This window comes from Notechis scutatus, chromosome 2 (genome assembly GCF_049901735.1).
Source record: "Notechis scutatus isolate UNSWTSFEM ecotype Mainland chromosome 2, rNotScu1.2, whole genome shotgun sequence".
NCBI lineage: Eukaryota > Metazoa > Chordata > Lepidosauria > Squamata > Elapidae > Notechis > Notechis scutatus.
This window is the reverse complement of record NC_142010.1, coordinates 261491182-261506934: the sequence shown is the minus strand read 5'-3', so window position 1 is coordinate 261506934 and position 15753 is coordinate 261491182. Positions and strand designations below refer to the sequence as shown.

The 15753-nt window shown below is 42.7% G+C and overlaps 1 protein-coding gene across 2 annotated transcripts in view; it reads left to right on the top strand.

Annotated features, from left to right (window-relative positions):
- The window catches only part of PIK3C3 (phosphatidylinositol 3-kinase catalytic subunit type 3), a 124583-nt gene that overhangs the window by 51383 nt on the left and 57447 nt on the right, over positions 1–15753 (top strand). For both annotated transcript variants that reach the window (XM_087958706.1, XM_087958705.1), the window contains 4 exons: positions 2477–2546; positions 5693–5757; positions 10367–10451; positions 10933–11007. In XM_087958706.1, coding sequence (XP_087814832.1) covers positions 2477–2546; positions 5693–5757; positions 10367–10451; positions 10933–11007 — 295 coding nt within the window. The remainder of the gene's footprint in view (positions 1–2476; positions 2547–5692; positions 5758–10366; positions 10452–10932; positions 11008–15753) is intronic.

The following is a 15753-nucleotide window of genomic DNA, read 5'->3' as shown; positions in this document are numbered from 1 at the left end:
TACTCTACTCTACTCTACTCTACTCTACTCTACTCTACTCTACTCTACTCTATTCTTTTTGCTTGTATCCTGCAATTTATATTGTTTTATTTACTTTCCTAGTATGATTTGGATTGCTTATTTAGTATCCTATGACTATCGCTAAGTGTTGTATCTTATGATTCTTGATGAATGTATTTTTTATGCACACTGAGAGCTTATGCACCCAAGACAAATTCCTTGTGTGTCCAACCACACTAGGCCAATAAAGAATTCAATTGTTGTTGCTTCCGGTTTGCTAGCTTTCGGCGGCGGCAGGGATTTGCCACTGTGCGATCCCTGCTGCGTTCACTGCCAAGGTTCCCCCGATCCATTTGGATCTGGGGGATACAGCTGCCCTGTAGAGGCAGCGGAAGATAGGGGGATCCGGCAAGGGGTTTGGGGGTGCCGCAAATCCCCTCCCCAACTGGCTAAACTCCCTTTTCCCGAGGCGGAGGAACGGCGGTCAGCAATGGCCGCCACGAAGAAAGCTGCAGCCGGGTAAGCAAGAGCAGGAGGGAGAGAGCTGAAAGAGAAGTGAAAGTTGCTTCTGGCTGGGACAAGACGGGAGAAAGTTATTTGGAACCTTGAAAGCTGTTAAGTATCTATTGTTCCTTTGGAGAGTTACAAGCTGCGAATACCCTAAAGGGAAAAGTTTTTTTTTCTTTGTTCGACTCTCCTTCCTAAAGTGACACCGGAAAAAAAAATCTTTTTGGCTGTGAGTGGGAAGGGAGAGTGAAAAAAAATCTGAGTAAAATTTGAAAATAAGGAGAAGATTGCCTAGAATTGCAAAGAGTTTAAAAACTTCCAAAAAATATATTTGAAAAGGATTTGTGATTACTTTAACCCCAGAAAGAGAAAGTCAAGAAGAAGAAGGTATCTAAAAGAAACAGTCTGTTTGGATTGTTTGGTGATTTTGGAACCTTGGAAATTATTTCTGATTAAATCATCTGGGTGGTTGTTTGGAAAAACTTTTTCTCTACACAATGGCATCATCTATGGATGAATTGGAACTTATATATCAAAAATTTGAAAGAGAAAAACAAGGAGGTGAAGATGGACTTGGCACTATTTTCCAATACTTAGAAATGGCGGTTTATATTTATGTGAAGCAGAATGAGGATGATGGGGATAAAGAAGAAGGAGAAGCCATCTTTGATGAGAAAAGGACTTTGATTGGAGAAGGGAAAAAGCGGAGGTCTTTAAGATCTGGAAAAACAGCCCAAAAGAGAGAAGAATAAGGTGGAAAAGGGACATTATGTTAAGAAACAACAGAAAGGGGGAAAGCAGAATAAAAGGGAGGTGGGGAGACAAGGGGTTAAAGAGGACAAGGAGAAGAAGAAGCAAGGGAGAAAGGATGGTGAGGAGCAAGATATTAAGAAGCAAAAGTTTTTCAGAGATAATGGATAAGTCTTATTGTTAATGGGATTCTAGAAGGTACATAAGATTGCATTTTTATATCTGTATTTAGAAGTAATTATAGAAAATTAGAAATAATATGTAGTTTAAAATGTGATAAAATATTTAACATAAACAAGTGAAATTTTTGTTAAGAAAAAGGGAGTATTGTAATGAAATATGATCCAAGATTGTGATGTGGGAGGGTGTAATAATCGTGGAAAGCATAAGTGTTCCCACAAAGGCATGACATTCAATTGAAATGGATAAAATGTTTAAGATATAAATGATTGTTAATATTAATAATTAGAAGATGGTATATTAGCAAACCTCTTGTGAAATGAGATTTGAAGTAGAAGAAGGAGGAACATTTCAATGAAATATTGAGCTATAATATGTGATGTGGGGGGGAATAATTTTGAAAAATAGGGCTCTCATAAAAGCATGTGATTTAATTGAAAAGTAATGAGTTAAATATCTAAGATATGAATGAATATCAATATTAATGAATAGATTTGTATTATTTTTGATAATATAGTATAATTTTAGAATGTATCAGACAGAATCCCAATGTAGGTTATGTATTTTATATTAAGTACTATAAATATAGGGGAAAAAGACAAAGGCATCATACTCCATATAGTGTATAGGAGAAGTACTTCTTTTTTTTTAAAGAAGAAAAATAAATGATTGGCTGGAATAGAACAGACAAAGAATAATAAATATTACGATATGAATTGAGAGGAGATAAAAAAATAAAAATGAAATAAAATTGAGAAAATTTAAAGGAGAGGAGAAGTTATATAGAAAATTGAAAATGTTAAGAAGATATGGAATGGTATGTAAAATGAATATGAAATTGAACTTGTGTCTGTACCAAGAGTTTTAACCCGGGACTAAGCAACTTTCAGAAAAGAGATTTTTTATACTTTTATGTTTTGTGTTTATGTGTATTTATGTATTGTTTGTCTTGAAAAATAAAACTTGTTTAAAAAAAAAAAAAAGAATTCAATTGTTGCTTGCAAATGTCTCATCGTGATCAACATTTTTTATCCCTTAGCTCTTACGCAAGGAGAACCTGGATTTGAAGTTGACTCCCTACAAAGTGTTGGCTACAAGTACCAAACATGGTAAGAGTGTTTCCTCTTCCTTCTCCATCTTCTCGCTGTCTCCCCTATTTGGAGAATTAAAAAAATACAGGTAGTTTTCAACTTTGGACCACAATGGATCCTTCCCATCATGGTCATAAGTCATAAAACAGGTTCTTTTGCAGTAGTCATGAAATAAATACCCCCCAGTTGTTAAGTAAACTGCCTGGTTGTTAAGTAAACACCGTGGTTATGAAGCAAACACTGCAGTCATTAAGCAAAGCAATGATTCAGTATGGACATACTTTTGCCAAAAAGATTTAGTAAAACCGTTGTAAAATGACTGACCACAGGATACTGCAAATGGCCATAAACCCAAAGCACGTTGCTAAACCACCACCCAGCCTAGGCTACTTCTAGTTTCAGTTTCCAAAACAGTCCTCATTAGCTGACTTAGTTGCTATGCCTATTCATTGGCTGACTGTGATGACCCAGGGTGGGATGTAAAACAAACACGGTCACAGGAAACAGGTGAAGCCCCTTTTATTCCTTCACTTTGCTTCCAAGCTCTGAATATCTTTGATGGAAGACAAACAAAAAACAAAAAACTCCCACACAAACATTTACGAGAAGAAGGGAAAAAAAGCAACACAAACCAGGCAAGATAAGGGCTGGAGGACGTTCACAGATAACAACACATCCTGGGAAGGACGCCAAACTCAGAGAGGAACCCTAAACTAGAGATATTTCCACGCTTTGTTTCCGGCGTTTGCTCCTACGCAGGTCTGTCCTCTTATTCAGTTGCTACAGCTGCAGCCCATGAAGAGGATCGAGGCTCTCCTCCCTAGTAGACCACATCTCTCCCTTATCGTCTCCTCCCTGCTTGCGCTAGGATGGAGAGGGGATGGGCCTGGGTCCTCCTCTGACTGTTCAGCTGGCCTCTGCCCTTCCCCAGCCTCCACCACAACCTCCAGAGGCACACTTCTACTCCTTGACGGCTGTTCCTCCTCTCCCTCAGAGTCAATCTCCACCAGGGGCACGACACTGACCTTGCTACCATTTCATGAATATACTCTGACATAGAGGACTCCTCTATTTTGAAAGTTCTCGCTCTCAAAAGAAGCCAGAGCTCCAACATGGAAAATGATACGATCCTCTTTCAAACACACATGTACCTTCTGGTTTATCTACTCCTTGCTTTCTCTATATAGGTGGTCCTTGACTTACAGCTGTTTGGTTAGTTCGAACTTGCAACAGCACTGAAAAAAGTGACGTATGACCGCTTTTCACACTTGATCGTTACAACATCCCCATGATCATTGGGTCAGAATTCGGACACCAGGCAACTGACTCAAAGTTATGACGGTTGCAGTTTCTCGGGGTTGGATTATCCCCTTTTGTGACCTTCCCAGTTGGGGAAGCCAATTCACTTAAGTACTGCACCATTCACTTAACAACCACATGTTTAATTTAACAGCCACATGATTCACTTAAGAACCATTCGCTTAACAACCCTACAAGTCACTTAAGAACCACACAATTAAGTTAACAATCACACTATTCATTTTAACAACTGAATGATTCACTTAACAGCCACACAATTCACTTAACAACCGCATGATTCACTTAACAGCCACACAATTCACTTAACAACTGCATGATTCATTTTAACAACCACACAGTTCACTTAACAACCACATAATTCACTTAAAAGGCACACAATTCACTTAACAACTGCGTGATTCACTTAACAACCACACAATTCACTTAATAACTGCATGATTCATTTAACAACTGTATGATTCAATTAACAACCACATAATTCACTTAACAACCACATGGTTCACTTAACAACTGCATGATTCACTTAATAATAGCAGTGATTTGCCTGACAGTGTGGCAAAAAGGTCCTAAAATGGGGTAACTTGCTTAACAACTGACCTCCACCAAAGCACATTCCCATATTCATTTTTATCAGTTCTCTCGAAATTCCACTTCTTTTCTTAGAAGAGCAGCAAGTCTTTTTTTATCGGTATCAGTAGTCCTCGACATACGACCACAATTGACCCCAAAAATTCCTCTTGCGAAATGAGACTGTTGTTAAGTGAATTTTTGCTAAGCAAATCCCTGCAGTCGTTCAGCTAGTAACAGCGTTGTTAAGCAAATCTGGCTTCCCTGTTGATTTTTCATGTCACAAGGTCGCAAAGGGGGATCTCGTAGTAGTTTAAGTTTAATTGTCGTAAATACGAACCAAGTCCCTGGATTTTAATCATGTGACCATGGAATTCTTCCAGCCATCGTAAGTGTGAAAAACAGTCTTCATTCACTTTTTTTTCAGTGCTGTTGTACCATTGGTCACTAAATCATCATCATCTTTTAATGACCCCATAATCCCTTGCGGGGTGGAGTCTAGGCAACTGAAGGGAGATAACATAGTGTTTCCTGGCCTGATGCCTTCCTTGTTGCCAGTGCGGAGTTTTGTTCAGCAAAATATATTCTCAGTGTGCCCAGAGAGAGAGAAAAATATCTGCCTCTGCCTAGGATCAAACTCACAGCCTCCTGATTGTGAGGCGAGAGCTCCACCTCTAGGCCACCTCACCACTCACCTTTGGTCACTAAATGACCAAAGAATATGTGTCAGCCTTCAAGATCTTCCTCCTTTCCTTTGCTTCTTTCTGGCTGCCATGAGTAACAGGGGGTGGAAGGGGGAAATGTATGGGATGTAAGCTGCAAATGTTGCTAACTAATATTGTATAAACTGGGGAGGGTTTCTCATTCCTGCTTAGCTTTCTCTTCTCTGCGCAACTGCAAACCTTTATCTGAGTAAGCCAAGGTCAACTAATCATCACCACCTGGAGATGTCCACATGATGTAGTTCACAACTTTTCATTGGAAGAACCGTTTGGACTGTTGGGGGTGGGAACATTTCACTCCCTTGATGTATGTGATGTACGTGCCTATTTACCCAGATTCAGAATTTTCTTGTTGCTACCACTGACTTCCAGTAAAAGACATCTTTTCTCTAATTACAAGAGTCTAAGTATTTCTTTCCTGGATTTTGAATGGAACACCAGCTGACAATATGTTTCCATTCTCCTTCCCATAATATGAGCCTAAAATGCGATAAGGGGTAAAACTTGAGGTTCTTCTGATCTTGGAGAATCCTGATTTTCTTTCCGCTTCTCCAGGTTTCATGCAGTTCATCCAGTCGGTACCGGTGGCAGAGGTTCTCGCAACTGAAGAAAGCATCCAGGTGGGTCTTCTGACTTAAACCAGGGTTGGAGATGGAGACTGAACCCTGGTGATGCAGTGGTTAGAATGCAGTATTGTAGGCTGACTCTGCCGACTGCCAGCAGTTCGATTCTTTTTTCCCAGCTAATTTTCAATACCATCATCCTGTATTCCATTTCTAGACATGTACTTTTTTTCTCTCTCCACTAGGCGGCAGCAATAAACCAACCTTGGTTATTCTCAGAAAGCTAAGCAGAGTCAGGCTGGGTTGTTATTTGGATGGGAGCCACCAGGTGATATCTATGATGTGGGGTAGATTGGGAAACTGAGAAACACCCCAAAAGAGGTTTTTGGACAAGCTGTTCCTTATTCTTGCCAATTAATTGAGATGGATGGGTTTCTGATACCACCAGAGGTCAAGCTGCCACTGAAGAAATTTCATTTTTTAATCTTTAAAAATTTTCTATTGCTCCCATTGAATTAACTTCTCCAAAAAACACATTTTCCCCACAACAACGACCCTGTGAAATGTGTTGAGTTGAGAGAGAGTAACCGGCCCAAAGTCATCCAGCTGGCTTTCATGCCTAAGGCATAACTAGAACACAGAGTTTCTGGTAATTGGCTCAAAATCACTCAGTTGGCTTTCATGCCTAAGGTGGGACTAGAACTCCCAGTCTCCTGGTGATTGGCCCAAAGTCACCCAGTTGGCTTTCATGCCTAAGGTGGGACTAGAACTCCCAGTCTCCTGGTGATTGGCCCAAAGTCACCCAGTTGGCTTTCATGCCTAAGGTGGGACTAGAATTCCCAGTCTCCTGGTGATTGGCCCAAAGTCACCCAGTTGGCTTTCATGCCTAAGGTGGGACTAGAACTCCCAGTCTCCTGGTGATTGGCCCAAATTCATCCAACCAGATTTCATGCCTAAAGCAGAACTAGAACTCCCAGTCTCCTGGTGATTGGCCCAAAGTCACCCAGTTGGCTTTCATGCTTTAGGTGGGACTAGAACTCCCAGTCTCCTGGTGATTGGCCCAAATTCATCCAACCAGATTTCGTGCCTAAGGTGGGACTAGAACTCCCAGTCTCCTGGTGATTGGCCCAAAGTCACCCAGTTGGCTTTCATGCTTTAGGTGGGACTAGAACTCCCAGTCTCCTGGTGATTGGCACAAATTCATCCAATCCGATTTCATTGCCTAAAGCAGAACTAGAACGCATGGTCTTCCACTTTCTAACCTGGCATCTTAACCACTAGACTAAACTGGCTCCAACTTGTCTACTTTATCTTTACTTTATCATATTTTAGGCTGACTCAAAGCTGAATTTGCAACTGTGAGCCTGGAGACTCTTTCCTTTTTCTCATGATTTTAGAAAAAATGCCATTAATGTATGTTTTGCCATTCACATCTTGTATCTTAATTCAGCATTGCTTTGAATTGCTAATGCTATTTAAATTTTGCAATCCAGGCACAGAAGGGAATATGTCTGCATTTGGAAGCATTTAACCTTCCCTGTAATTACACAGTTTCTGCACCTGAAACTGTAACGTCTTCCAAAAACACTGATTTTAAATCTTTCCTTTGCATTCTGCTGTTTGTAAGCTAAACACTAAATACTAATGCTTAAAAGAATATATTCAGTTGGCCTGACTGGTCATTGCTTAATTTGATAGTTTATGGTGATTCTCAATCATCCAGATCACAGTTGTCCCAAATTTACTTTTTCAGGAGGCAACTGGATTTTCTTGTTTTTCTTTTTCTTTTGAAGACATTTCGCTTCTCACCCTAGAAGCTTCTTCAGCTCTGACTGGATGGTGGGGAATGGAAGGATTTATACTCCTTGCAGACAACTGGTCATTTGGATCCTTTTAGAGAGCCCTTGAGGCCACTTAGAGGTTTATCTGTGTCTTCAGGGTAGTTATTTCCACCACTCAGGTGACCCCCGAGGACACAGCAAAACCTCCAAGTGGCCTCAACAACCTGCTAAAAGAATGCAAATGACCAGCTGTCTGCAAGGAGTATAAATCCTTCCGTTCCCCACCATCCAGTCAGAGCTGAAGAAGCTTCTTGGATGAGAAGTGAAACATTTTCAAATTTAAACAAAAAAGTCCAGTTGCCTCTTGAAAAAAAAGTACCTTTGGGACAACCATGACCTGGATGACTGAGAATCTCCATAGACATCTTAACATGTACCTCCCCATAGTGTTTTACAGCAGTGGCCCCCAACTTTTTTTGTACCACAGCCTGGTACTGGCATCACAAAATGAACCATGGCCCGGTACTGGCATCAGCACGTATGACAAGGCAAGGCGAGCCGAGGGACTGGACAGCCAGCCGTCCCCCGCTTCTCCCCGCCACCTTCAACTCCTCCTTTGTACCTTTGTCGATGGGCTTCGCTTCGGGACGGCTTCGGGACGGTCGCTCGGCTCGCCTTGCCTTGGGTGCTGAAAGAATCCTCGCACCTTAGTTTCATTCGAAGCCCCCCCCCTTTGATGAAAGTAAGGCGCGAGGATTCCTTCAGGACCCAAACACCGCTTTCCAACCGGAAAAGCTCACCCGGAAGCACTTTCTCATCAAACAAGATGGCGGCACCCAGCAAACTGGCGGCCCGGTAGGAAATGTTCCACGGACCTGTACCGGTCCGCGGCCCGGTGGTTGGGGACCCCTGTTTTACAGCATTCGCTAGGCAGTTTACAAAGTCAGTGTATTGCCCCCAAACAACTTGGGTCCTCATTTTACAAACCTTGGAAGGATGGAAGGCTGAGTTGACCTTGAGCCTGTCAGAATCGACCTTCAAGCTGTGGGCAGAGTTAGCTTGCAATATTGCATTCTAACCACTGTCACCACGACTTGGAAGGAAGGGAGGGAGGGAGGGAGGGAGGGAAGGAAGGAAGGAAGGAAAAGAGAAAGAACAGGAGTAAGAAAGGAGAGAAAGAGGATGGAGGGAGAGTGGGAAGGAGGGAGCAAATCAAGGAATGAAGGAAGGATGGAAGGAAGGAAGGAATAGCACTTAGACTTATATACTGCTTCATACTGCTTTACTGCCTTCCCTAAGTGGTTTATAGCATATTGCCCCCAACAAGCTGGGTCCTCATTTTTTTGACTTCCGAAGGAGGGAAGGCTGAGTCAAACATGAGCCTGTCAGGATTGAACTCCTGGCTATGGGCAGAGTAGGCCTGCAATGCTACGTTGTAACCACTGTACCCTCAGAGCTCTTAAGTAATGAATCATTTCAAACCAAGAAGAAACGTAGTCCAGTTGCCATGATGCAACTTCCAGACAACTCTGTCTGGATGATTGAGAATCCTCATCAATATATTGGTTGGCTTCTATATAAATATTGGAGGCCAGTTCACCATTGAGTCTTGAAACCTTTTATGACTGTCTATCTGTCTGTCTATATGTATGAATATATATTTGCCCATCTGAATATCTGAATGAATCAATGAATGAATCAATGAATGAATGAATCAATCAATCAATCAATGAATCAATCAATCAATCAATCAATCAATCAATGAACCAATGAATAGAACTGCAACATTGGCACAGGGTGATGAGTTTTCTCCACGATCCTTTTATCATCTTGGGGGATTCATTTTGTGCTGGTCCAAAATATTCAGGCAGTCTTTGATGTACGATCATTCTCATACAGCTCACCTAACAACCACATTGCTTAGCGACGGGTGTTCCAGTTTAATGACCTTTGGAAATTACAATGGCACCCTGGAAAAGAAATGTGATTTATGACCGGTCCTTATGCTTACAATCTTTGCAGTGTCTCCACGGTCACCTGATCCAAATTTGGGTATTTGGCAAATGACATATATTTACCATGGTGTTGTTGCCCGCCGGCGGCTAGCGGAGCTAGCAGCAGAGTCGGACAGCGAAGGGGTTGGGGAGGAACATGGACCAGTCCTGGAGTCTGAGGAAGGCTCAGACGAGGGCTCTGCATCAGAGGCAGAGAAGGGGCCAGGGCAGTTCTGACAGTGGTCAGCTGCCTTCAGAGTCGGACATCAGTGAGGTGGGGGAGCAGCTGGAGCCGGTTCCCAGCCTGCACATGCGCAGAGCTGCCGAAAGAAAAGAACAATTAGGAACTAAGGGTTGACTTGGGAATAAAGCCACAGGTGGATGTTGAATGGCCCCTCCCATAGGGATTAAAAGAGGAGCAAAAGGGGAAGGGACTTTTGCAGGAAACAATTCGTTCGTGGCAGCAGAGTGAAGATCTGTCTGTGCATCTCAGAGAGTCTGTGCCGAGTCCTTCCTTGTCAGCACTGCGTTTGGAAATATTTACTAGGCAGCTCTCCAAGCTAGATAAGGTCTGTGCTCCTAATTGCACCCTTGAAAGTCTGGTTCCCAGGCCTTTGCCTGAATGCGAATGTAAGAAATTCACCTTCATTCAATAAAAAGGGGTTTTGCCGAGACAAAGAGTCTGCTTAGTGCCTTTTGGGGGGAAGCCTAGGTCAGAAGACACGGTCGCAACATCTTGGGTCCCATGATCGCAATGTGCAACCTTTGCTTAGTCCCTACGTCAAATTGGGCATGGCTCACCTAACAACCACATTGCTTAGCGACGGGGGTCCCAGTCCTAATTGTGGTTGTAAGTCAAGGACCTGAAACTCTTCTGCCTCGCTTTTGCAGAACTTCTTCCGGAAATACGCCCCGAGTGAAACCGGGCCCCACGGCATAAGCGCGGAAGTCATGGACACCTATGTGAAAAGTTGCGGTAAGCATTGGCGCACACTTCCATGGTTCTGCCTGCAAAGGAGAAGACAGGGGTTTCCTAAAAACTCTTTGCTTTAATGAGTTGATTGCTAATAGCCTTTTTCCAGAAGTGATCAATTTTTGCTCAAGGGGTAGTGAAAAGAATTTTGAGAAACAGTTTGTATGAAGTTTTGGGTTAGAAATTATGGAATGAGAGACATTTGATACACTCTGAGTTTAGTTGTTTCCTTGAAGATGTTTCATTACCCAACTAGGTAACCTAATCAGTGCCAGCAAAGGCCCTTGGAGATCCTTGGTGCACTCTGAGTTTGCTTGTTTTCTTGCAGACATTTCATAACCCAACTAGGTATCTTTATCAATGCTAGCAAGGACCCCACAGGTTTCTGACAAAATAATCTAACTTGCTTTAGTTTGGTTTTGATCTTCGGGAGTTATAACATTTGCAGAGAGCTATGCTAATTTTGTTTTGTTTTAATTTTCAGCTGGGTATTGTGTGATCACATATATACTTGGAGTTGGGGACAGGCATCTGGATAATCTTTTACTCACCAAAACAGGTAAATAATTCACTTTTTTTCGGGAGGGGGGTGTCAAATGTTGGGGCATCTCCACAGTACAAGCAAATCATGTCCTTTTGAAATTGTGTGTGTTTCCCTACGAGTGCAAGGCTTGTTAAAGCGATTTTAAGATTTTTATAAAATTGCCTGAAACTATTGGAGCCGCACAGTATAAAACAAAAATATTGCAGGACTTTGCATAGGAGGCAGAATTAACAAGGCATAACTTGTGGATTTAACCATCTCAACATTTAATAAAACGAGATGGTTGTAGCGTTCAGCCAGCAAACATTTAGAGTTTCATTTCCATTTCGCTAAATGCTTTATTTGGTCGTTGTTATTCCTTTTATACGATTTCCCTGCCATCCCGTTGTGTGACTTGGGGTAGGAGAAAAATGTCAACTCATAAAGCATTCCTATGCCTGTTTTAGTAGTTGCCATTAAAAAAAGGGGGGGAAGGGAAGAAGGAAATATGAAAGAGCGGTGCAGCAGTTTGAAAGTAAAATTACATTCTGTCATGCCCTTGGTAGAGTCGGACTCTAAAGGAGAAGAGGATCAGCTGACAGGGAGTGGAGGTGTGGCTCCGGAGGTTGTGGAGGAGGCTGGGGAAGGGCAGAGGCCGGCTGGGCAGTCAGAGGAAGAACCAGACCCATCCCCTCTGCATCCTAGGACGTGCAGGGAGGAATGGAGAAGGCAACAACTTGGCTTACGAGAGAGGAAGCAGCCATGATCCTCCTCATTGGTTGCAGCTGGGGAGAATAGTACATAAGAGAGACGGTTAAAACACAGCGTTGCCAGCAGCAAAAAGTATTTTATCTTGGGCTGAAGTTACCTTGGTTGGCGTCCTTCCAACAGACTGTGCCTTGTTAATCTCCTTGCACTTCCTAATTACTTATCCTGGTCCATTGTGAAATTTCCTTCACTGTAGTTTGTTTTAGTTTTGTTTTTTTTACCTCTATCTGCTCATTAAGTTCAGACTGTATTGCTTTCTTTTGAAGACAATTTTTGAATACGTTTTATCTCCAACTGAGAATTATTGAACAGTGGGGCCAAGTTGGAGGCATTAAAGGACATTTAGTTACATTTTGGATTTTGTTACATTTGTGTTACACTCCGGGTCATCACACATTCCAACTCTTATCTTTAAAAGATTGTAACTAAAATACTTTTGCCCATGAATATATTTAATTGGAGAACATGAATGATGACACCCAGCCTGTGAACGTACTCAATTGGAGAATCTGGTTTATGAGACACCCGTGGGGGAGGCGGCAGACAGGGTGACAGGTGACTGTAAATTACGTATGCCAGAGTTAGCTTCATACAGGACAGTGCCAGTATGTTGCCTCTAATAAATCCTTTGAAGCTTTTTGAAGTTTGGCTTGAGAATCATGATTTAATTAGAGTGATTGCTGGAATCCTGATACAAAACATACAACACATTAAATTGCAATCAAAGGATGAATTTGATAAATAAGATTAGCTGATCCAATGCAACGAAACCAGGGGATTACAATCCTAAAAAAGAGTTGTTGTAAAGGTAATTGTATATGTGGGTGGATATACTGTTAAGTCAACGGAAGAGGTGCATATCTTGATCTCAACTGTTTTAGTTTCATTAGAGGTGGGGGGAACACTTGGCATATCTTGCAAACTTATATGAGCAGAACAGCCAAGTTCTACCTGTAGCAGATGGCCCTGTGGTCTCCAGGATCCAAGCCCATTCTACTAAGCATGAAAACTTAAACAGAGGCACAGAATCAAGATCAGGTGAAGCATTAGTATCACTTTATAAAGCCTTAGTAAGGCCACATCTGGAATACTGCATCCAATTTTGTTCACCACATTAGAGCAAAGATGTTGAGACTTTGGAAAAAGTGCGAAGAAGAGCAACTAAGATGATTAAAGGCCTGGAGGATAAAACATATGAAGAAGGGTTGCAGAATTTGGGTTTGTCTAGTCTAGAGAAAAGAAGGACCAGGGATGACATGATAGAAGTGTTCCAGTATTTGAGGGACTGTCACAAAGAGGAGGGGTCAACCTATTCTCCAGGCAGGACAAGAAACAATGGATGGCAACTAATCCAGGAGAGAAGCAACATGGAATTCAGGAGAAACTTCCTAACAGTGAGGACAATTAGCCAGTGGAACAGCTTGCCACCAGAAGTTGTGGTTCCTCCATCACTGGAAGGTTTTTAAGAAGAGATTGGACAGTCATTTATCTGAAACGATATAGGATCTCCTACTTGAGCAGGCTGTTGGGCTAGAACCTCCAAGGTCCCTTCCAGCTTCTATTTTGATTAAGATTGATCATCAGATGAAACTGAACAACTGGCCAGCCTACCATGAACTGGACCACCCACAAATTTGTTCTAGTCACCTTAATACCCAAAGGAATCTGAGTCCCAAGAAAGAGTGCAAAGAAGAGCAAGCAAAATGATGAGGGTCTGGAGACATCTCACCAAAGCTCAAGGTTGACTCATCCTTCCATCCTTCCAAGTTGGGTAAAATGAGGACTCAAATTTTGTGGGCAATATGTTGACTCTGTAAACCGCTTAGAGAGGGCTGTAAAGCGGTATATAAGTCTAAGTGAAGCTAAGGGAACTGGATAAAAAAGGGTAAAGATTCCCCTCACACATACATGCTAGTCGTTTCCAGCTGAATGACGAAGGCTGTTACCTTCCCGCCAAAGTGGTCCCTATGTTTCTTCTTGCATCTTTACATGCTTTCGAACTGCTAGGTTGGCAGAAGCTGGGACAAGTAACGGGAACTCACTCCATTATGCGGTGCTAGGGATTCGAACCACCGAACTGCTGACTTTTCTGATCGACAAGCTCAATGTCTTAGCCCCTGAGCCACCGCGTCCCCGTAAGGGAACTGGATAGGTCTAGCCTAACAAAGAGAAGGTTTAGGGGAGATCTGATACAATCTTCAAATGCTTGATGGGCTGTCATAGGGAAGAGAGCGTTGATTTATTTTCCAAAGAACCTAAGGGCCGGAAAAGGAGAATGGTTGGAAGCTTGTTAAAGAAAGATCAAACCTAAAACTAAGGAGAAATTTCCGGACGGTGAAAGCAAATAATAATGGAATAGCTTGCCTCTTATAATTGTGGGTGCTCCATTGCTGGAGGTTTTCAATCAAAGATTGGACAACTGTTCTGACCCAAACCTTGTTCCAAGGAAACAAACACGAAACGGAGGCAACAGCAAAACCTTTTAATGTTTCTCAACGATTTCTGTTCCTTTCTTGTTAAAGGGCTGTTTCAAACGAATTGTCTCTGATAAGAACGAGCCTTGCCCAGGTTGTGCAAGGCTGCCAAGAACACTAGATAAAGTTACTAAGAAATATTTCAAACACAGAGAGTCTCCAAACACAAACTAAGAGAGTCCGAACATCCCCAAGGCTTGAGTGCAAAAACTTCTTTGCTTCCTGCAAAGAACTCTGGTTTCTCAGCTGGCTTTTATCTCTTAAGGGTGGGGCCATCATCTTGCAGCCTTACTCCCGAGTCGCCTGTGCTGCTGCAGCTGCTCTTTCCTTCGAGCAGCCCTGCACGCACACGCACTGGGCACAGGCTCCTCAGGGACCTCTTCATCACTGCTGACAGCCTCCACAAGCTCCGAAGGCAGCACTCCACTCCCTGATGGTCCTGGCCCCATCCCTACATCACACGCAGGCCCCTCATCCGAGTCCTTGCTCTCCAAGACCTCAGCCATCCACACCTGCTGCTGGCGAACCACAACAACAACCTTGTTTGGGCAGAAGGTTGGACTAGAAAGTTCCTTCCAGCCCTTTGGTAGTCCTCAACTTACAACAATTCATTTATTGACCATTCTAAGTTACAATGGCTCTGAAAAAGTGAATTATGACCGTTCTTCACAGTTACAACCATTGCAGCATTTCCCACGATCACAGGGTCAAAATTCAGAGACTTGGCAACTGACTCATATTTATGACGGTTGCAGTGTCCCGAGGTCGCGCAATTCCCTTTTGTGGCCCTCTGACAAGCCAACTCAGTGGGGAAACCCGATTCACTTAACAACAACTTCACAACTACAGGGGTTCACTTAACAGCCGTGGCAAGAAAGATTACGAAATGGGGTAAAAATCATGTCTGGTTTAGCAACAGAAATTTTAAACTCAGTTGTGGTCGTAAGTCAAGGCCTGCCTGTATTCTAGAGCTGAAAACAGTGTTGGATTTTTGAGTTGGGCTCCCCATAGCTCAGATCTTCCTGGTTGTGTTCACACAGCACGTAAAACAGGGCCAGTGACAAACCGGGGAGGAGGGCTCTGTTTCAAGACTGTGTCCAAACTTGGTTATGTGTCCAAAACAATGGAAGGATTTATACTCCTTGCAGATAGCTGGTCATCTGTGTCTTTTTAGAAGGTCGTTGAAACACTTGGAGGTTTAGCTGTGTCCTTGCAGGTATAAATATAAATCCTTCCATTCCCCACTCTCCAGTCAGAGCTGAAGAAGCTTCTTGGATGAGAAGTGAAACGTCTTCAAGAGGGAAAAAAACAAGAAAGTCCAGTTGCCTCCTGAAAAAAGCACCTTTGGGACAACCATGACTTGGATGAAGGAGAACCTCTACAGACTTTTAGCTATGCAAATTTGGGATGGACACCCTTTGAATTGTGTAGGAGAAGGAATGGATTTCCGGAGGAAAAAATTGCAGACTACAGGAACCACTTGCACTACTCAGGTGACCCTGAGGGCACAGATCAACCTCCAAATGCTTCAACCACCCTC